This window comes from Bubalus kerabau, chromosome 13 (assembly GCF_029407905.1).
Source record: "Bubalus kerabau isolate K-KA32 ecotype Philippines breed swamp buffalo chromosome 13, PCC_UOA_SB_1v2, whole genome shotgun sequence".
NCBI classification, from domain to species: domain Eukaryota; kingdom Metazoa; phylum Chordata; class Mammalia; order Artiodactyla; family Bovidae; genus Bubalus; species Bubalus kerabau.
In genome coordinates this window covers 61,332,379-61,355,844 of record NC_073636.1, presented here as the reverse complement: position 1 = coordinate 61,355,844, position 23,466 = coordinate 61,332,379, and the positions used below count along the sequence as shown (strand labels likewise).

General features: G+C 46.0%; 1 protein-coding gene across 1 annotated transcript; it reads right to left on the bottom strand.

Annotated features, from left to right (window-relative positions):
* Positions 1-274: 274 nt before the first annotated feature.
* On the bottom strand, positions 275-22,054 carry C13H20orf96 (chromosome 13 C20orf96 homolog). Its single transcript, XM_055544683.1, has 11 exons — positions 20,657-22,054; positions 20,321-20,369; positions 19,745-19,862; positions 9,993-10,105; positions 7,521-7,679; positions 6,937-7,036; positions 5,744-5,901; positions 5,563-5,664; positions 5,294-5,380; positions 4,508-4,626; positions 275-616 (listed from the first exon to the last, which is right to left on the bottom strand). Exons 1-11 carry the CDS (start codon positions 20,674-20,676, stop codon positions 556-558), a joined length of 1,086 nt encoding a protein of 361 aa, XP_055400658.1. The 5' UTR covers positions 20,677-22,054; the 3' UTR covers positions 275-555.
* Positions 22,055-23,466: the final 1,412 nt, after the last annotated feature.

Genomic DNA, 23,466 nt, shown 5'->3' with positions numbered 1-23,466 from the left:
AGCAGCAGTGAAGGTTCAGCAAGTTCCCAGGGGTATCAAACTCCAGGCGTCCCCCCTCCACCCGGGCACTGGTCTCAAAAGATCTGGGCACAAATCAGGGGGAAAACTGGGCTCCCACTGCACCAGGGAGGGGGCAGCTGGAGCCACAGAACCATGGAGACTCAGGCAGGGGTCCCTCCAGCACTTGTTGAGAAGTTCTGAGCCCCAGATGCAGGCAGCACAGTTATCCACCTCTTAAGACAAAATCTATTCCTACCATGCCTTAGGAAGCCCCAGACACTGGCAAAGAATAGGGCAAGCCCAACTTTATTGGTAAAAAGGACTCGCCTAGGAATTCCTACCTGGCCCAAGTAGCAGCTCCAAAAGAATGAGGGGCAGGAGAGGAAAGAAGAAAGGAAGGGAGAGAGGGAAAGAAAGTGGGGAAAGAGGGAGGGAGTGAGGAGGGAAGGAACTGCAGACTGGCACCTGAATGGGGACGTGGCCTTAGGAGAGAACTCAAGGCTCCGGGTAGGGGGAAGAGACCAGGGAAGGAGGGTTGGCCCCCAGCCCCGCCATCTAGAAGGGCAGCGGCTCTTCCACAGGGATGTTGAGGACGACGTCCATGTCAGGCGTGCACCTGTAGGGAAGAGCAAAGCGGAGGTGTAAGAGGCCAGGCACTAGAGCTGCAGGTAGGGGAGCATGGCCTCAGGGGAACCCTGCTCTTTCGAACACTAGTACCGGGGAGCCCCATTCCAAAACAACCTGTGTGCACGCACACATATGCACATCAAAATGAAACAGGAATTGGTTTGGCAGGACTCATGTTCCCCTACAGAGGTCTGAGGTCAACAGGGAACAGGAGCTCAGCTCTCAAGTGCTGGGGCCCTTCAGGATGAGCGCGCTCTCTGGAATCAGAATGACAGTTTTGGAAGCCTGGCTCTATGTCGCCTCAAACACACTGCTTTTCCTCTCTGAGCCTCTCGCCTTCACTGGGGACAGACCCCAGCCTCTGTTTCTTCACCTGGCAAATGGGGAGGGTCTGGAAGAAATGAAGATGAAGTCGATACGGCCAAAATATAACAAATTCTAAATCTAGATGCGTAACTGGGTACTCATCATAGTATTCTCTCAACTTTTCTATACATTTGAAATCGTTCAAATAGAAAAAAAAAAAACACAATGCATCTCTGCACTGTTGTTCAGTCACTCAGTCACAGTTCAAAAGCGTCAATTCTTCAGCACTCAGCCTTCTTTAAGGTCCAACTCTCACATCCATACATGACTACTGGAAAAACCATAGCTTTCACTATACGAACCTTTGTCAGCAAAGTGATATCTCTGCTTTTGAATATGCTGTCTAGGTTTGTCGTAGCTTTTCTTCCAAGGAGCAAGCGTCTTATAATTTCATGGCTGCAGTCACTGTCTGCAGTGATTTTGGAGCCCAAGAAGATAAAATGTCACTGTTTTCATTGTTTCCCCATCTATTTGCCAAGAAGTGATGGGACTGGATGCCATGATCTTTATTTTCTGAATGCTGACTTTTAAGCCAGCTTTTTACTCTCCTCTTTCACCTTCATCAAGAGGCTCTTTAGTTCCTCTTTACTTTCTGCCATAAGGGTGGTGTCATCTGCATATCTGAGGTTATTGATATTTCTCCCAGCAACCTTGATTCCAGCTTGTACTGGCATTGCCAAAATTTCCATTTCCAGACAAAGTCTGTCTTCTGAGATCTACTCTTATACCCCCAGCTCCCTACCTGTCAGCTCCACGCTCAGGTCTCCATAACTTAAACTCAATGTCCAAATCAACTGCTGACTGACCTACATATGCATCCTTCACCCCCAGTCCCAGTCTTCCCTCTCTCTGGGTTTGGTACCACTACCCACCCTGTTACAAAAGCCAGAAAGCCAAGGGTCATTCTTGACACCTCCCTATACTGTGCTTCTCATATCCAAATATCACCAAGTCCTACAGATTTACCTTCTTAAATATTTCTCCACTCCGTCCATCTCTCCTCTCTCTTCTGCCACCCATCTTGGCCAAGTCACTCCCAACCACCCCCTCCACACACAACTGCCACCATAACCAACTGGACTCCCAACACAGCCTCTCCAACATCTTCTCCATATTCTTTTCAAAGTGTCTTTTCTTGGAATGCAAATCTGATGTCATCACTGAGCTTGAAAAGTCTTTATTTAGGACTTCCCTGGTGGTCCAGTGGTTAAGACCCCACACATCCACTGCAGGGACCACAGGTTTGATCCCTGGTTGGGGAACTAAGATCCTGTATGACAAGTAGTATGGGGGGGAAAAAAAAAAAAAGTTCTTTGCTTTCAGGATCAAAAATCTTTGGTCTACAGGGCCCTGCATGGAAGTCCCTAGGGGCAGGGCTGAGGAGCAGCCCAACCCCACTCAGCTCCCCATAAACACCAACTTCCCTCCTACCACACATCTACAGCCTCACTGCTCAGCCTGTGGTCCAGGGGTCAGCACCTCAGCATCTCCCAGGAGCTTCTTAGAAATGTAGACTCTTGAGCCCCACTCCAGGCCTATCGATTCAGAATCTGCTTTTCCACAAGATCTCCAGGTGATTCCAGTGCATGTTTTGGATGGAAAAGTTCTACTTAGCAGCGTGCCATTCCCACATTCTAGGAGGGGACAGCTTCTTCCCACTCCTGGCGTCTCCCTGCCCATGGAAGGGCATCAATGGGCATACTGTCATCAGTGGGCATACATCATCAATGGGCATACTGCTCCTGGCCTCTCTCCATCTCTTTACTCACTCTGCCTGGGAAGGAGGTATAACAACCTGAACAGAGTCTGGAGAGAGGAATGGGACCTGGGTAGCCCTGCCCCATTCTCTCTCAGTAATGAGCAGCCTGCAAGGACTACAGTCTCCTTTGCTTCCATGCAGCTGACCACAGAACTCCATTTGCCTAATTCTGGGTTAGTATTCAGAAGCCAACATGCCTGGAGATATAAGCTACATTCTCTAAAATCAGCTCTATCAGATAAAAGTGAGAGTCTGGCCCATGTCTCCCTTGCCCCTTTCATTCTCATTTCAGTGTGTCCAGAGCTCAGGTAGGGACAATGGAGCCTACTTAGCACATCTTGAGATGCCAGCACCACCACCTAGAAATGCTCTTCCTTCAGTTTCCCCTTCAGCCCCCTTTGCCCAGTGAACTTCTATGACTAATCCCTCAGACTTTAGTTTAAAAATGTCACATTCTCAGGACTTCCCTGGTGGTCCAGTGGTGAAGAATCTGCCTTCCAATACAGGGTATGCAGGTTTGATCCCTGGTCTGGGAACTAAGATCCCACAGGCCGTGGGGCAACTAAGCCCATGTACCACAGTGGAGACCCAGCACGGTCAAAAAAAAAAAAAGATCACATTTTTAGGGAGACCTCTTTGCCACTCCAGACACCTCTCTGTCCAGGCCACGCTCTCCTGTCACCACATCCACACCTCTTCTTTAGCAGCTCTCATCTCACTGCGACATTTATCTGTGGCTCGTTATCGATTCATGTTTGGTCCCATCCTCGGCTGTGGTGGCAAAGCCAAGGACTGTTTGCCCTCACCACGCCTGGTGCTCCATAGGCCCGTCGTAGATCTGACAGCACTTTTTAAGGAAACTCAAGAGGAGAAGGCAATGGCACCCCACTCCAGTACTCTTGCCTGGAAAATCCCATGGATGGAGGAGCCTAGTGGGCTACAGTCCATGGGGTCGCTAAGAGTCAGACACGACTGAGTGACTTCACTTTCACTTTTCACTTTCATGCATTGGAGAAGGAAATGGCAACCCACTCCAGTGTTCTTGCCTGGAGAATCCCAAGGATGGGGGAGCCTGGTGGGCTGCCGTCTCTGGGGTCGCACAGAATCGGACACGACTGAAGTGACTTAGCAGCAGCAGCAGCAGCAGCAAGAGGAGAATGAAGAGGTAGAGGAGGAAGAAGGAAAGGGAGAGGAAGAGAAGGAGACAGACACAGAAGCTAAGGAGAAGGAAAATAATTGGCAGATGGCAGGAACTGCCCCAGCTGGAGAGGCATGGCCTGGTGGGATCCCCACGCTCAAACAGGGAGGGCCTGCCCCCTGGGAGGTGGGGCAGGGAATTGGTTTTGGAAGGAAGTTCTTCCTTTGGGTTCCAGAAGTCTGCTCCACAGAGAGAACACTGTTCTCTCCTCGCAGGGTGCCTTCCAGGCCATTCTTCGCTGGAGCCAACCACCCTACTCAACACCGTCTTCCTGAACAGCCTGGGAGCTCAGGGGTGCACCCACTTGGTTGAGACATGGAATCTGGAACTGGAAGGGGCCAAGAAGATTACCTAACTCAGCCTGCTTCGTGCAGATGGACACTCAGGCCAAGAGATGGCAAAAGGTCACGGCGGCCGCACGGTCAGTGGCAAACACCCAGTCTCCTGCCCACCTGCACAGGTCCTGCCTTCTCCCCCAGGCCGCCCCCCAAGAACAGAGAGCTTGCTCAAGCCCAGAGCATGGCTAGTGTAAGAGGTGCTGCTCAAGGACCACCTACTTGGATCTCCGAAGTAGAACGTCTGCAAATACGATCTCTCGGGGTTCCCAGATCTGAAATTCCAGCTGTTCCATCTCAGCCCTTAATCTGGGTATTTCCTTCTCAAAACGGTCTATAAACTGAGGAAAGCAGGTGAAAGTGAGAAACCAAACATCCCCCAACCAATAGAAGAAAAGGACAAAATGCGTGAATAAGGACATCTAGAGAAATAGCCTGGGCTCTGTCACTGGGACTTCTGGACTCCAAAGCGGGGCTCCCTCCTTGCAGCGCAGGGCTGGCTCATGAGTTACTGACAACGTTTGATGGTGCTGAAAAAGGTGAGGGGAGACAGGCTGCAGGGGGTGGCAGTGCTCGACAGTGAGAATTAGTGGGGGCTGGTGGAGTTGATGAAGGTCATTTACGCAGACAACTGATGAAAGTGCAAGATAACAAAAATTACCGTGAGAGGGTGGTGATCATGGAATTCATTAACATGGTCTTGAATGATGGTCTATGTCAAGAATTAAGAGGTGAAGACAAGCAGTGGTAGTGATAGTCAAGTGATGGTTGTGTGGGTGAAGCTTGGTGATGCTGCCGATGGGTCACGGCTGGTGGTGTTGGTTAATGAGGCAAGGCCTAGTCCAGGACAAACTCCCTTCTCAGATGGAAGACGAGTGACATTAATGGCACAGCAGAGACCTCGTGAGCCCCAGATCAGGACAAGCCTGACCCCCTCAGAGGTCCTGGGGACCACCCACTCCCCCTGCTCTCACACAGGGGGGACCACCACCATCGCCACCCACTCACTTCTTGGAACTTGTCCATGTATTTCAGTATAACCCGGGTATTCCAGGTCTTCTGCAGGAGAGTCTCCTGATCGGCACGCTGGATTTTCTGTGGAAGAAGGGAAATCTTCTTCTGGCCCCCTAGAAGTCTGGCCCCTAGACTGGCCCCAGTGTCTACCCCTGCCCTGGGTAGCAGATAGGCATGTGGTGGCCCTGAGGGCAGAGGACAGGGTTAAGAAAGCAGGGCTGGGGGCAGGACCCGGATACCTGCCACAGTGGCTGGCTACTCACCACCACCAGAGACCTCAGAAGGTTTTTTTTCTTATTCTGAATCTGGTTGGACATAGACGCCAGGACCATTCTGCACATCTCACTGAGTTCATCTAGCTCGTCCTAGGGGTCAGCAGGAAGGTGTTGGCCACCAACCCTGCTCCCACAAGGTCAGGTGAGGCAAAACCAGGGGCTCACCTACCAACTGGCTGTCCTTCACCTGCTGCAGCTGGCGCACGAGGTTGGCCACCTGTACCAACTTGATGGGGTACTCGTGGTCCTTGTATGTGCTCACGAAGCTCACCTGTTCACGGACCTTCTCGATCTGGGCATCCAGCTGCTCCACCTGCTGCTCCAGGTCTGACGAGATCAGGAGGGACAGAAGGCAGGATCATCCCTCAAGAACCGCTCCAGGGCCACCCAAGAAGCAAAGCTCTCCTTAGCCAGTGGACTGGGGTCTGGGTCTACGGCTGTACCAGCCTGAACGCACCTGATCTCATCTGGATTGGGGTCTGGGCTGAAACAAGCCCAAACACAGCTGGGAGGTGATGGACAGGTAAGCCCCCAGAAAGAGCTTTGCCTCCACAGGAGAAGAAGCAACAACCTACCCAAAAGAGGAAACAAACTATCCCGGTGCCCGATCCTTGGCACCAAGCCTGGGGAGATGGGGTGACAGAGCAGGATTAAGACAGCCTATCCTGGGACTTCCCTGGTGGTCCAGTGGTTAAGAATCTGCCTTCCAATGCAAGGGATGAGGGTTTGATCCCTGGTCGGGGAACTAAGATCCCACATGCTGTAGGGCAACTAAGCCCACACAGCACAACTAGAGAAGCCTACTAACTGCAGCTACTGAGCCCTGTGCACTCCAGAGCCTGTGCTCCGCAACTAGAAAAAGCCCTTGAGCTGCAACAACGAGCTTGTGCAGCCAAAAAAAAAAAAAGGCAGTCTATCCTGCCACCCTCCATGGAGGGACTCCCAAGTGTCTGAAGCTGCCTGACATACCAGGGGAAAAAAACCACAGGCTCAACAAATCTGTGACCAGTGACCTGCCCAGCCACCAACTCCCAGAGGAACCTTGGCAGGAAACAGATAGGTTGGGATTGGATGCTGGCTCCTAGCTATATAACTTTCAACAGGCTACTTCACTTCCCTTAGCCTCAGTTTCCTCATCCATAAAATGGGAGAAAAGAAAAACTTCCTGCCTTATAAGTAGTTGTAAGGACTGAAAGCATGCCCTTAAAAACAAAGCACATAGGGCCTGCAAGTGCTAAGTGATAAGTAAGCTGTCGCTGTGCATCTTAGCAGTCCCCTCTGCCTCAGAAGTGAGGTGGTGGGCCTGATGGCTTCCCCTAGAGAGCCAGGTGAGGGTCAACTAACCCGCGGAGAGATTCTTACCGCGGATCTTGGATTCCTCCTTCTCCTCCCATTCCTGGAGCTCACACTTCATCTGGTGCAGCTTCATCTTGTTGGAGTACTCCAAGATGTCAGTGATGGTCTGTGGGAGTGGGTGGGCGTTAGCTCACCACCACCATCACCCCACCACCCCCGCTTCCACTGGTGCTGCCAAAGCAGGGACCGTCAGAGAACTCAGTACTTCCTCAGAGGAGTCCCCAGACCCAACCCCACTGGGGCCCACACCTCCTGTGTGCCAGGTGCAACTCCTTTTCGGGGTAAGCGCTATTGTGTCCAACTTGTATGGGGCTCAGACGTTGACTCAGAGCCTTCCAGCTAATTAGTGCTGAACTGGGATGAGTCCCCACCCTACCCCCAGTCTGATTCCAAGACCCAGGTAGGGGTGCGGGGGGCGGGGAGAGTGGAGTGTGTAAAAGATGCTATCTTCCAGACGGAGGAAGGAGCTTATGCAACCGGCCGGGAGAAAGCAGGAGAGGGCGCCCGAGGGCTCGGGAGGGGCGGTGTCGCGGGCTGGACGGCGGCTCAGGGCGAAGGCGGGGCTGCGGGGCCAAGGCGGGGAGAATCACCATGTAGACGTCCTGCTGCTGCAGCAGCATCCGCACTTTCAGGGCCGCGCTGTCCTCTGTGTCCTGGATGGCCTTGATCAGTTCCCCACAGTGGTTGGTGAGGAAGTCCTCGTGGTCGCAGAGCTCCTGGTACGAGGTTCGCCGGTTCCGGAGCATTGTCTGCGGGCGGAAAGACAGGGAAGGGAGGCGGCGATGCGCGGGGCTGGCCGGCACCTCCCGGAGCCCAAGGACCACGTCCCTCCCGCCGCAATCCGCCCCCTTGTGGCCCCTACTGATAAATGCCACCCGAGCTGGGCGGCTGTTCTCTATTGTCTGCGGGTCAGAACACCTTGAATTATTTCATCCTTTCTGAAACACCCATTTCCCCATAATTTTATACTCTGGGGTGGAGCTGTATCTTACAGCTGGTGGCGTGTTACAGTCTAGCTGAAAAATATTTAATTAGTGAGTTATTAAGATAAAGGTGCGCCTTATTACCAGGGGCTTCTTAGAATCAGTGAACTATGTGTGTGTTAGTCGCTCAGTCGTGTCTGACTCTTTGCGACCCAATGGACTGTAGCCCGCCAGGGTCCTCCGTCCATGGGATTCTCCAGACAAGAATACCGGAGTGGGTTGCCATTCCCTTCTCCAGGGGAACTTCCCGACCCAGGAATGGAATCAAGGTCTCCCGCATCGCGGACGAATTCTTTACCCTGCGTCACCAGGGAAGCCCTCTTTGCATTGAAAGAAGTCTTAACCGCTGGACCACTAAGGAAGCCCCAACATATTTTTCTTATTTTCTTCTTTCTTGTCTGTCTTCCCAACTAGAATTTTACAGCCAGGAGGGCAGGGGCTTTGGTTGTCTTGTCACAGCTGTATCTCCAGCACACACACACAACAGTGCCTAGCGCTCCATAAGGGTGGGCTTAATCAACTGATGAGTAAATATTCTTTGGAGGTTTTTTAATTTGTTATGCGTCTCCCCTTTTTAATTTGTTATGCTAAAGTATAAGCTCCATCATAGCACGGATTCTGGGATCATGTTCATGGCTATCTCCCCAGCACCCAGCTTGGTGCCTGACACATCGTTGGCACTCTCGGGAGTTGGTGCTTGAATAAAAAACTGTCCTGAGGCTGAGGGGCAGAGTCAGAATCCTACTCCAACTCCAAGAACAAACCAACTGGGTCGTTTCTGCATTCTTGCTCTGTTTCCCCCTTGTCCCCACAGCCCACTCGGCACACAGCAACAGCAGCCCGGGGACTCCTATGAACCTCAGGGCCTTTGCAGTTCCAGTTCTTCTGCCTGGAGCCTTCCTGCCTCAGATGTCACCACCTTGACAGCCTTCCCTGACCACCCTCCTAAAATGGTCATGGCCACCTCCTCCTCTGTGGCCCTTTAGCCCCCTAACCTTATTATATACTTCTTCATAGCTCTTATCTTCACTACACGTAGCATATTTTTATCTATCTTGTTTGTTATCTGCCTCCCCTAGCAGACTGTGAGCTCCCTAAGGTCATAGGCCACACCACTGGTGAATTCCCACACTTAGAACAAGGTCTGAGACACAGTAGATGCTCAAATATTTGTTGACTAAACAAATGAATGATTATAAGAGAGAGTATTAGGAACTGGTTAGGAGCACAGATTTTAGAGCCAATTGTCCAGGTTCAGGTTTCATATCAAACAAAAACACATAACCCTTCTAAGGTCAGGATAAAAATAACATCAGAAATATGAGCTCCTCCTTTAAGAATACTGGGCTGCCTCTAACAACTCATTTTTGCAAAATTGAAGGTTAAAGGGAAAAAAACGATTTCAAGGCAAATACATTTCTCCCTATTTCTTTATATAACAGTCATTGTTCATTGAGCTATTAAAAACTTTCCTGAAGAAGTTAAGAACTCTTCTATAATATTTTGTAGTAGTTATAGTATTTGGTATGTTACTTTCTGCTATGGACACTAATGCCCCCACTTCTTCTAGTTCATTTCAAATACTTTGAAACATTGTTCAGAAGCCATAATAAACAACAGATTTTGAGAAAATGAATGATCAAAAGTTCTATCAGTTGATGTGAAAAGTTTTAATAGGAAGCTCCTAAGTCTTGCTTCAAGATGCACTGTATTTCATGAAAGGTTAATTTCCCAGAGTTTGTAAATGAACAAGCCACTAGATTGTATTCCTAATGCAATGAAATAAAGTGATTCCAATCATTTTCCTGAATCTTAAACACAAAGGCAAATCTTTGTCTAACTGCCTTTGACCCTTGGTACTGTATTTTCTAACTGTGTGATCTGGTGCAAGTCATTTATCTCCATGCACCTCAGTTTTCCCTTCTGTAAAATAGGGCTGATGATAAGCATGCCCATGGGGTTGCTGTGAGGAGAACAAGACTGCAGGCAGGCACCCAATGAAGTGCTCAGGGCATGTTTACTACGACCATCCCCCACCCCTGGCCCTGGCCCCCAGTGCCTGTGGCAGGATGCTCATACTCTCATTAGTCGGATTGTGGCCTGTGTCTTCCCAGAGTCTAACTTTCCTCTGCGCAGCTCTAGTGGATTCCTCGGCTGGCTTGTCATCCACAAGGTAGGCTTGGATTGCCACCCTAGGGCATGGGAAAGGACAGAGAGAGAGTCAGGAGAAACAGTCAGACAGCCCAGGCCCCAACTGCATCCACTCATGGCCTTATAGTGTATGACAGTGAGACAGGCCAAAGCTCACATCCATCAGTAAGCTCCCAGGCCCCACTCTGGTCCTTGTTATAAAGGACAGCGAAGCCCAGGGAACTTCCACATACCGTACTGACTGTGAGGCTGAACAGAGGGGCAGTGAGGGGTAGCAGTGCGAGATGGCCAGACACCCTCATCTTTCCCCCCAAGCTGGCCAGTGGTAAGCTCAGGAGGGAAAGAGGTTAAAAGCAATAACTAACGAGCTAGACAGCCTGGGTTTGAATCTGGCAGCTCACATGACCTCTCTGCCCCTCACTTCCCCATTACTCTATAATACAAGAATCATCATCATGACTACTTCACAGGATTGTCGTGAAGACTAAATAAGAAGTTACTGTCCTTTAAAGTGTTTGGAATAATGCTTAACACATATTCAGTGCAAATATAAATTACCAGTTGTCACTGTTATTACCAGTGACCTGAGAACTGGGATCAGGACCACAGCATCAGATAAAGATACCGGAGCCAAGCAAAACACTGTCTCTGAAATACCTGTAAAACCTGTGGTCCTGCCAGATATGAAGTATACGAAAATAATTCAGAGCAGAAGACACTCAGAGGGCATGTTCCAAGAACCCCTGATTCCTCTTGGCGTGTCCTGCACCGGCGTGAGGCAAATCACACAAACCATCACATCACAAATGCTGCCCTCAAAGGCCCTGTTAGAGGTGCAACCCAGTTCATTTTGAAAAATATTATTTCTTTAATGGATTGATATCCATAATTTAGTATTAAGTACTGAGGTGACAAAGCAAATTAGAGTACTTTTGAGTTAAAGTTATGAATTATCTGATATTTACTTGAAACTGTTTGAGAGATGGAGTGATTAATAATTACTCTTGTAATTCTAATTTTTTTTAATATTTATTTTTATTTATTTATTTATTTGGCTGCACTGGCATGCAGGTCTTAGTTGCAGCATGTGGGATCTTTGATCTTTGTTGCGGCATGCAGGATCTTCAGTTGCGGCATGGGGGATCTAGTTCCCTGGCCAGGGATGGAACTCGGGCCCCTTACATTCAGTCTTAGCCACTGGACCACCAAGGAAGTCCCTTGTGATTCTAATTCAAAATACGTAAATGAGATTTTGATTTAGATTTGTTTTAAGTTGCAAGGTTTAATACAATCTTATTAAATGTATATAAATTACCACAACTTTTAAGAGAACATAAGATTACCCACATTTAGAGGTTTATTTATTAGATATACAAGAATTACATTACATGCCCAATGGTTTTGTTAATCAGAACAAGTAAACTTTTTGAAAGTGAAAATGTATATATTAAATTTTAAACGTAGCTTAAACAATTTAAGGGAATTTAATTAACCAAGTTCCAAAATCTCCTTTACGAGGGTTTTTAAAAATTATAACATTTGTAGGTTGAACTTAAAATACTTAGGAAGATTTGTCAGTTTAATAACGCGTATTTCTTTTCATTAGTGGTGGTAGCCCTGATTTATCTTTTTTTAATTAAACTTTTAATTTTGAAATAAATTCAGAGTACCTGCAGTTTTAAGAAATAATACAAAGAAATCTTGTGTTTCCTCAACCCCGTTACTCCCAATGATAACATCTTATAAAACTAAGCACAGCATCACAAGCAGGACACTGATAGACAGCATGTTACAGAGCAGTTCCACAGACGCAAAGGATTGCTCCTGGGGCCTCGTACTGCCACGCGCATTTCCCTCCCCTTCCATCCTCCTCCCACCGCCGGCATTCATGAATCTATTCTCCACTTCTACAGTTCTGTCATTCCCAGAATCTTATACAAATGGAATCTAATAATATGATACTTCTAAGATCGGCTTTTCTCAGTCAGCGTAATTCACTGGAGATTCATCTAAGTTAGTGAAAGTATCAAAAGTCCTTTCCTTTTCCTTCTGAATAGTATTATGTGGAATGGATGCACCATAGTTTCTTTAACTACTCACTCATTAAAGGACATCTGGATTGTTTCCAGTTTGAGGGTATTATGAATCAGGCTAAAGTGAAACTGTCATGCACTGGTTTTTGTGTGACGGTTAAGTTTTCACTTCTCTGGAATAAATGCCCAACAGTTTGGTTTTTGTGTGACCAAAAGTTTTCACTTCTCTGGAATAAATGCCCAAGAGTGCAACTGTTGGATCATTATGGGAAATGTGTGCTTGGTTTCATTAGAAACGAATGACCCAATCTCTCGCTGTTGCCAACACTTGGCATTATAACTATTTTTCATCTTAGTCATTCTGATAGATGTTCAGTGACACCCCATTCTGGTTTAATTTGCATAGCCCTAGTGGATAATGATTGGAGAAGGAAATGGCAACCTACTCCAGTGTTCTTGCCTGGAGAATCCCAGGGACGGGGGAGCCTGGTGGGCTGCCGTCTATGGGGTCGCACAGAGTTGGACAGAGTTGGACACGACTGAAGCGACTTAGCAACAGCAGCAGCAGCAGTGGATAATGATGTTGAACATCTTTTCCTGTGCTTATTTACCATATGTATTTCCTCTTCTGGTGAAATGTCTCTTCAAGTGTTTTGCCTTTAACTCTTTAACTGAATTGTTTTTCTGTTGAGTTTGAGGGTTCCCAATATATTCTACAAAGCAGTCCTTTGTCAGGTATGTGGTTTGCAAACATTTTATCCAAGTACATAGCTTCATACTTAATCTCTGTGAAGACTGTGAAAAGAACAGAAGTCATACATTTTTATGAAATCCTACCTGTCCATTTATTCCATTTTTCTTTTATGAATCCACTGTTGGTACAAAGACAAAGAACTCTTCACTTGCCATCAGTCCCAAAGATTTTGCTCTCATGTTTTTTCTAAAAGTTTTACTGTTTTACATTTTACATTTAATTGTGATTTCATTTTAAATTTACATTTTGGGTTAATTTTTGTATAAGTTGTGAGACTTCAATAGAAGTTCATTTTTTCATCTGTGGATGTCCATCTGCTTTAGCACCATTTGTGGAAAAGGCTTTCTTTTCTCCACTGTTCTTGCACCTTTGTCAAAAATTGCTTGGGTATTTGTGTGGCTGTTTCTGGTTTTTTATTCTGTTCTATTGATCTATGTGTTTCTCTAACAATACGATGCTGTTTTGATTACTATAACCAAATAGTAGACATTAATATCAGGTAAAGTGATTCTTCCAATATTGTTCACTTTAAATTGTCTTATCTATCCTAGGACCTTGCTTTTCTGTATAAATTTTAGAATAAACCTGTCTATGCCGACAAAAAACTTGCTGGGATTTTGACTGGGATTGCATTAAACATGAATCAATCTGAGAACTGACATCTTTACAATGTTGAGTCTTCTAATCCATGAACACAGTATGTTTCTCCATTTATTTAGGTCTTCTTTGATTCTTACATTAGCATTATATAGATTTCAGCTTACAGATCCTATACGTGTTCTGTTAAGTTTATGCCTAAATATTTCATTTTCTTTGGTGTGACTGTAAATGTATTGCGTTTTTTATTTTGATTTCTACATATTTATTATTAGTACATAGAAATGTGATGGGTTTTTGTGTGTTGTGCTAGTATCCTGCAACCTTGGTCAACTCATTACTTCTAGTTTCTTTTTAGATATAGTAGATTCCTTAAGATTTTTTATGTAGACAGTCATGTCATCTATAAATAAGAATAGTCAAATAGTTCTATCTGATTCATCTCAGTGTTGGTGTCTGTCTTTTCTCATTCATGTTGTGATTTTTCTAATTGTTGGTATGATGGGTGATTCTGATTGTATCTTGGGTGTCTTAGATATTGCTCTGGATCCTATTTCATCTTCTTTTTAGCAGACAATCTCCTGTTGAAATTCAGCATGAAGGCCAGATGATGGTGTATGCTCCCCATTCTATCAGCCCACTTTCTTCTTTACAGTTTTCAGAGCCTATCTCTGTTGTGTAGTGTCCAGGCATTTTTAGTTGCAAAAGGGAGGACCAGGAAGGAATGGGGCTACTCCATCTTGGTGGAATCAGCAGATTTATCTTTTTTTAATACTCAAAAGCTGCCCTCAAGGACATGACTTTCCACAAGACATGCTACCAACCCAAGCTTGTGTCCTCATCTGTAAAATGGTGATGACACCATTTCCAGAAGTGAATGAGATCATGCGTACGTGCTCAGTTGCTCAGTCGTGTCTGGCTTTTTGCGACCCCAGAGACTGTAGCCCACCAGGCTCCTCTGTCCATGGGATTTCCCAGGCAAGAATATTGAAGTGGGTTGCCATTGCCTCATCCAGAGGATGTTCCTGACCCAGGGACTGAACCCTCATCATTTGCGTCTCCTGCATTGTAGGCGGATTCTTTACCACTGAGCCACCAGGGAAGCCCATGAATGAGATCATGACCTTCAATTTTAAGTGTATTTTTTTTTTCTTTTTAGCTGCACTTTGCTGTGACTCGTGGGCCCTCTAGTTGCAGCACAGCAGATTTAGTTGCCCCAAGGCATTGGGACCTTAGTTCCCCAACCAGGGATCAAACCCAACTCCCCTGCATTGGAAAGCAGATTCTTTACCACTGGACCACCATGGAAGTCCCTACAAGTGTATTTAAAGTTTTGTGTAATTACATGTGTGAGGTTGGGACTATGAACTACACGGCAAGAAACCAATCTTTCTCCTAAGTCAACAACACTCAGCCCAATGCTGTGTACACCGGGGGCTCAGCAAATGGCTGCTGCTGAATGGACATATGAATGAATGAATGAGTGAATGAATGGATGAATGAACAAATAAGGCCTCTACAATAGAGCCTAACACAAACTGAGTCCTCAGCAGATGCTAACTGTTGTTATTTACATAGATTACACTTGAACAAGGCAGGAATCTTTGTGCCCATTTCCACAGGGAAGGAAACTGAGGCTGGGATCAGTAACTCAAATAGAATTGCTAGCAAGAAGGGACACTGGAACACCAGCTCAGGTCTACATTTCTCCAGTGGTTGACTCTGGGTCCTGGAGCCAAACTGCCAAATATCACAGCCTGGCTGTGCCCCCTCCTACCTGTGTGGCCTTAGGAGTTGCACCTGTCTGTGCTTCAGGTTCCTCATCTGTAAGAGGAGGTGATAACATCAGCACCCATCTCACAGGGCTGTTGGGAAGATTAAATGAAGTGATATGCATAAATTGCTCAGATAGTATCTAGCACATATGTCCTTGGCATATGTTAATTGCTCTTGTTCTGGTTGTGGTTGTGTCTATTACATACCTCACTGCTTTCCCAGTGAAAGGAAAGGGCAAGCGTTTCCTTGTAGATGCTGTTTGAATAGGACCAAAGACAAAAATTCTGTCACTATCACAATGTCGTGTGCTTATCACTTTACATCAATGACTCTCAACAGCTCAACAGGGGTATTTACATATACTGCTGGGGGAATCTGTGGTTCACATAAAAACTAAGGGTCCCAATATCTCCCAGACAGGACAACCCCATAGGACATAGAATTCTCCTATCTTGTTTAACTTTTCTAAGTCCTACTAGATACTGACATAGGTAAAATCCGATTATAATGATCTGATCCCAGAACCTGATTTTGTTTTACATGTAACTATAAAAATGGAAAAAAAAAAAACAGAAACAGTGACAGATTTTATTTTCCTGGGCTCCAAAATCACTGCAGACAGTGACTGCAGCCAAGAAATTAAAAGATGCTTGCTCCCTGGAAGGAAAGCTATGACAAACCTAGACAGCATATTAAAAAGTAGAGACATCACTTTGCCGACAAAGGGTCATATAGTCAAAGCTATGGTTTTTCCAGTAGTCATGTACAGATGTGAGAGTTGGACCATAAAGAAGGCTGAGTGCCGAGGAATTGATGCTTTTGAATTGTGGTGCTATAGAAGACTACCAAGACTCCCTTGGATTGCAAGGACATCAAATCAGTCAGTCGTAAAGGAAATCAACCCTGGATACTCACTGGAAGGACTGATGCTGAAGCTGAAGCTCCAATACTATAGCCACCTGATGCGAAGAGCCAACTCACTGGAAAGGACCCTGAAGCTGGGAAAGATTGAGGGCAGGAGGAGAAGGAGGTGACAGAGGATGAGATGGTTGGATGGCATCATCGACTCAACAGACATGAGTTTGAGCAAACTCTGGGAGATGGTGAAGGGCAGGGAAGCCTGATGCTGTAGTCCATGGGGTCGAAAAGAGTCATTCACAACTTAGCAACTAAACAACAACATAATGCTGAATTTTCCAATGAAGCAGCTCCAATCAGGGGAAGATTGTGCCTTGTTTTGTTTAGAACTCTAGTAAGAGATGACACAACTTTGGAAATCGGGTTGCAATGAAAAATCCCTCTTGGTATTTGAGTCCCCAATTTCCATCGTGTGTCAGTCAGCATTTGCAACTGCTGCCACATCTATGAGTAAACTTCTGATGACTTGCTCATGCCATCCTGAACATTTACATAATGAAACGTTTGCTATTTAAATGTAAATAACTTGCCTTTTCCTTTACTTTACAGTTCCATTCAGTTCAGTTCAGTCGCTCAGTCATGTCCAACTCTTTGCTATCCCATGGACTGCAGCATAACAGGCTTCCCTGTCCATCACCAACTCCCAGAGCTTGCTCAAACTTATGTCCATCAAGTCAGTGATGCCATCCAACCATCTCATCCTTTGTCGTCCCTTTCTCCTCCTACTGTCAATCCTTCCCAGCACCAGGGTCTTTTCCAATGACTCAGTTCTTGGCATCAGATAGCCAAAGTATTGGAGTTTCAGCTTCAGCATCAGTCCTTCCAATGAACATTCAGGACTGATTTCCTTTAGGATGGACTGGTTGGATCTCCTTGCAGTCAAAGGGACTCTCAAGAGTCTTCTCCAACACCACAGTTCAAAATTCTTCATCAGTTCTTCAGTGCTCAGCTTTCTTTATAGTCCAACTGGCACATCTATACATGACTACTGGAAAAACCATAGATTGACTATGGGCCTTTGTTGGCAAAGTAATGTCTCTGCTTTTCAATATGCTATCTAGGTTGGTCATAGCTTTTCTTCCAAGGATCAAGCGTCTTTGAATTTCATGGCTTCAGTCACCATCTGCAGTCATTTTTGAGCCCCCCAAAAATAAAGTCTGTCAATGTTTCCATTGTTTCCCCCATGTATTTGCCATGAAGTGATGGGACTGGATGCCATGATTCGTTTTCTGAATGTTGAGCTTTAAGCCAACTTTTTCATTCTCCTCTTTCACTTTCCTCAAGAGGCTCTTTGGTTCTTCTTCACTTTCTGCCATAAGGCAATCTTGATTCCAGCTTGTGCTTCATGCAACCCAGCATTTCGCATGATGTACTCTGCATATAAGTTAAATAAGCAGGATGACAATATACAGCATTGACGTACTCCTTTTCTGTCCAGTCTGTTGTTCTATGTCCAGTTCTAACTGTTGCTTCTTGATCTGCATACAGATTTCTCAGGAGGCAGGTAAGGTGGTCTGGTATTCCCATCTCTTTAAGAATTTTTCACATTTTGTTGTGATATACACAGTCAAGGGCTTTGGCATAGTCAATAAACCAGATGTAGATGTTTTTCTGCAACTCTCTTGCGTTTTCAATGATCCAACAGATGCTGGCATTTGATCTCTGGTTCCTCTGCCTTTTCTAAATCCAGCTTGAATATCTGGAAGTTCACCATTCATGTACTGTTGAAACCTGGCTTGGAGAATTTTGAGTATTACTTTGCTAGCATGTGAGATGAATGCAATTGTGCGGAAGTTTGAACATTCTTTGGCATTGCCTTTCTTTGGGATTGGAATGAAAACTGACCTTTTCCAGTCCTGTGGCCACTGCTGAGTTTTCCAAATTTGCTGGCATATTGAGTGCAGCACTTTCACAGCATCATCTTTCAGGATTTGAAATAGCTCAACTGGAATTCCATCACCTCCACTAGCTTTGTTCATAGTGATGCTTCCTAAGGCCCACTTGACTTCACATTCCAGGATGTCTGGCTCTAGGTGAGTGATCACACCATCGTGGTTATATGGGTCGTGAAGATCTTTTTTGTATAGTTCTTCTGTGTATTCTTGCCACCTCTTAATATCTTCTGCTTCTGTTAGGTCCATACCATTTCTGTCCTTTATTGTGCCCATTTTTGCATGAAATGTTCCCTTGGTATCTTTAATTTTCTTGAGGAGATCTCTAGTCTTTCCCATTCTATTGTTTTCCTCTATTTCTTTGCATTGAGCACTGAGGAAGTCTTTATCTCTCCTTGCTACTCTTTGGAACTCTTCATTCAAGTGGGTATATCTTTCCTTTTCTCCTTTGCCTTTAGCTTCTCTTCTTTTCTCAGCTATTTGTTAGGCCTCCTCAGACAGCCATTTTGCCTTTTTGCATTTCTTTTTCTTGGTATTTTGCATTTCTTTTTCATTTCTTTTTGTATTTTTTCTTTACTTTACAGTTAGGGCATTATATTAACTTTTAAATTATATACATAGGTAGATTATATTATCTATGAAGTTTATTTCAGGATATTAAAGGAATATTACAAAATATATGTCATTAAAAGGAGTGCTGAGTCTCATAAGGTTGAATAACAATGGGCTTTACACGGATCTTCTCATTTAACTCTCACATCATATCAGGTAAGTATTAGTGTCCTCATTTTAAAAATGAGGAAACAGAAACTTAGAGAGATGAATGACTTTCCCAAGAGAGCAGATGAGAGAACCAAGATCTGAATCCATGTCTGCCTAAGCCAAGGCCTCAGAACTCCCCTGGAAGGTGTGACAGTGATGTGGCAGAGATTATCCCAAGTTCACCTAACTCTGTTTTCTTTTCCTAGCTGGACTACATTTCTCATCTTTCCTTGGGGTTAAAAGTGGGCCTGTGGCTGAGTTAAGGACATGGGAATATGAGTGGGCGTGATGTGTGTCACTTCAAGTCTAGGCCCTGAAAAAGAACTGTCCCCAAGATCATCCATATTCTTGCTCTCTTTCTTCTCTCTGCTGAATGCAAAAGGACCCAACAGAGGACTTCGGGACCTTACAAGATGTCCTCCTAGTCACAAGGTGATGGAGCCTAGACCCCAGAATGATCATGTGAAAAAGATTACCCCCCTCCCCCCAGATCCACAAATGTACTTTGACATAAATGAGAAACAAGCATCTGTATTAATACTTCAAATCTGGGGACTGTTTGTTATAGCAGTTAGCCTGCTGCTAAGTCACTTCAGTCATGTCTGACTCTGTGTGACCCCATAGATGGCAGCCCACCAGGCTCCCTTGTCCCTGGGATTCTCCAGGCAAAAACACTGGAGTGGGTTGCCATTTCCTTCTCCAATGCATGAAAGTGAAAAGTGAAAGTGAAGTCGCTCAGTCGTGTCCGACTCTTAGTGACCCCATGGATTGCAGCCTACCGGGCTCCTCTGTCCATGGGGTTTTCCAGGCAAGAGCACTGGAGTGGGGTGCCATTGCCTTCTCCAAGCAGTTAGCCTACCCTGATATAAATGCTGTCACCAAGGGCCAAGAACCTCTACCCCATCCTGTCCCCACCTCCTTCTCCAGCGCCCAAGGACCTCTGCCCACCTGGCTGGATGGTAGACCAGGTCTTCCTTTCATTTTTCTTAGTGCCCACAGTCTGTGGGATTGGAGGCAGAGCAGATGGCTTGGCTCTCTGCTTGGACCGCTGCCATGGAACATAATCCTACCAGACATAACACAAATCAGTCACACAGCTCATGGGCTCAAATCCCAGCTTCCCCCCTTACTGATATCTGTAACCTTGACCAAGTGGGTTTACCTCTCTGAGCCTCAATTTTCTCATCTGTAAACTGGACCATATTTAAAAACCTACCCCCATAGGTTGGTACATTCCAAAAGATATTTGTAAAGCATGTGGTAAGTGCTCCCTAAATGTTATCAAATTTGCATCAGCCAGCCAGAATTTACTAAGCACATCCAGGCCGGGAGGTGCTAAGAACTGAGAAACAGAAGACATGGAAAAGACCCGATAGGAAAGCAGATATGCAATCAGAGATAAAGAAGAGAGCAGCATAATATATCCTTACCTCCTGATAAGACGGTGAGAAAACTGAGGTTCTGAGGCACGCCCCGGGTCAGCAAGCCCCACCCCCACACCGACCCTAGCCCTCCTGGACTCACCAGAACCTGGAACTGGGGGACTGTGGAGCCGATCCCAGAGCGGCTGCGTCTGCAAAGTGTTGGGTCGGGAAAATACTCCAATCAGTCCCAACCCGTGAGAATGCAAGCAGCAAGCATGAAACTGGGATGGGGTCTCGAACCCGAAACCTCAGTCACTAAGGACACAAGCCTAGCGGGAGCCTGAGAACACGCGAGAGAGGCGGGTCTAGGAAGATAAGGGGGTGGGGGGAGAGGGCGGGGTCAAACGAGCGGGATGACACCCGGAGAGGACCCAGCCGCGCTAGGATGGGGGCCACGCATGCGCACTCCACCTTCCTCCTTACCGCTTTCACATACTTTGGAAAGTTGCGCGCCATTAGGGAGAATGGAAGAAGAGTCCCGAGGTTTTGGGGCCCCGATTTTGGGGGATGCCTGTTTCTTCGGCTTCTCCAACTTCTTTGTCTCAGCGTGGATCGCGCGGTAACCAAGGCCACTCAAACTTCCCAGAGAGACCTGATGCTTTCTCGCCTGTCTCGGTCTCCAAGGAAACGGACGCAGACTACCGAGCGCCTAGAGGGACCAATATCGCACTGGAAAAAGTAGCTCTCGCCACATTCCACGCATCGCGGTTTCAAATTCTCCTCAGCTGGCCCCGCCTATCATGCTAAAGAATTATGTCATATTCCTCCTCTCAGCAAACCTCCATCACGTCCTTCTCCATCCTTACTCTTGGCTGATTACGTTGCTTCCTGTTTCACCGGGAAAATCATGGGAATCAGTAAACTCAGGTTCACATCACCTCATTCACCCACCCACATGCCTCCCTACTGAGACTCTATAAACTGTTTGCTGACCTCGATTCCTATTGTGCACTGAAACCTGTCCTTTCTCATTTTCTCTAGGACTTTCCCCCAGGAATTTCCCCCATTTTCTCCATCACCCTCTCCTCTGTATTTTCACTGCTTTACCAACATATTTTAATTTCTTGTTTAAAAAAAAGCGAACATTTCCCATCCAGCTACCCTCCCATTTCTGCTGCACTTCAAAGCAAAACTTCTAAAGAGGTTTGCCTACTGTTTCCCATTCCTTTTTGCCTCTTCAATCAGGCTTTCACTCTCCACCTCTCCACTGAAACTGCCACTGTCAGCGCTGCCAGTGAGCTCCATTTTGCTCAACTTCTCTGTGTGCATCTTCCTCAGCCGATCTGCGGCATTTGACACAATGGATCACTCCCTCCTTGACACACTTTCTAAACATGGTGTCCTGGAAACCACTCTCTAGCGCTGCTTCCCACCTCATTTTCTTCTCTTTTCCTGCTTTCTCTTTTTCTCCCTTTACTCCCAGGTTGCCCCAGGACTCGGACTCCGCCCTCTCTTTTTTTCTATCCATTCATGCTCCCCTTCAGTCTTGTGACTTCAGATGCCATCTTTACCCAGATGCCTCCTAGACTCACATCTCCAGCCTCTCCATCTTCTTCCAGTCACATACATCCAACTGCCTACTCAGCATCTCCATTTGGGTACCTGAGAGGCAACTAACACTCAATATTTCCCCACTTTTAGCCAACTCCAAGTGGCAACTCTCTTCCTGGAGTCTTTTTTTTTGCCACACCCAGGAAGGCTTGCGCTGTAGTGAAAGTGCAGAGCTCTAACCACTGAACTGCCAGGGAATTCCCCTGGAGTCATTTTTAACTCATCTTTTGACTCATCTCTCTTCCCACATCCAAATCTGTCAGCAATACCTTCAAAGTAATGTAGAGTCAGACTGCTTACTCCCACGACCACCCATACAAACACCCCACTTTGCCCCTTACTCCAAGACTACAAGTACCAGCTCCCACCCTTACCCCACTCCAGTTCTCTCTCCACACCTCAGATTTGCTAGATAGAGCACAGATTTAAAAGTGCATTCCTGTTTTAAAAAATAATTTGGAAGGAGCAAATTAATTTAAAATCAGTCACACTTCAATAGGGGAATGTTTCCATAGAACACAAGGCTTGGTGATCCAGCAATTAAGAACCTGCCTTGCAATGCAGGAGATGCGGGTTTGCTCCCTGGTCAGGGAACTAAGATCCCACATGCCAAGGAGCAACTAGAGAACCCACAAGCTGAAACTAGAGAAGCCTATGTGCAGCAACTACTGAATCCTGCATGCTCTGGAGCCTGCATAACACAACTAAAGGCTCCATGCACCACAACAAAAGATCCTGCATCTTGTAACTAAGACCCAACACAGCCAAAATAAATAAATAAAATAAAATTGTTTAAACCTATCATTCTATATGTTTAAAAATCTACTTTAAAAAAAGAGAGAGAACACTAGGCCAGAGCTCCCAAACTTCTCCCCCTCTTAAAATCACAGGAAAATGTTTTAAAGAGCACTGCACACTGTGGTCAACAGAAAAGACTTCTATGGAAAAAGCACACAATGTTGTAAATTAACTATACTTCAATAAATAAATAATAAAGAAAACATAAATAAAAATAAAGATCTCATTTCCCAACCTCCCTTGTAGCTACATGAGGCCATGTGATTAGGTTTTGGCAAATGTGAGCAGAAGAAACATGTGCAGTTTTTGGTCATGCCCTTAAAAGGAGAGGAGACTAGATAAACATGGAGACAGAAGGCACTGGGGTCGCAGAGCTGTCCTGCCAGGTGGAGGCTCTAGTATCCACTGATGACTGGCTTTTCCTGGTTAAAGGTGGAATTCTCCTTGGTACTGATGCTGCAATAGGAATGCTAGCTGGATTTGTTACAACATTATCCTTGGCTAAAAGACAAAGTCCTAAATGGCTCAACAAGGCCACGCATTCTTACTGGAGAGTAGGTATTCCCTTACCTTTCGAGCCCTGGGATGGGGCTCACTTTATGCATGGTGTGGGGTTGCTGTGATCAGCTTCACATCTGGAAAACTTTGGGAGTTCACAATGCATTATACCAGACATTTAGATATAGCAGATTATTTAATCTTCACAATAACTTTGAAGCAGATGAAAGACTTTTGAAGTAAAATGCAATCAATATTTCCAACAATTCCCAGGAACTCTTTTTTAAAAAATATTTATTTGTCAGCACTGGGTCTTAGGGTCTTAGTTGCAGCATGTGGGATCTAGTTCCTTGACCAAGGATGGAACCCGGGCCCCTTGCATTGGGAGTGCAGAGTTCT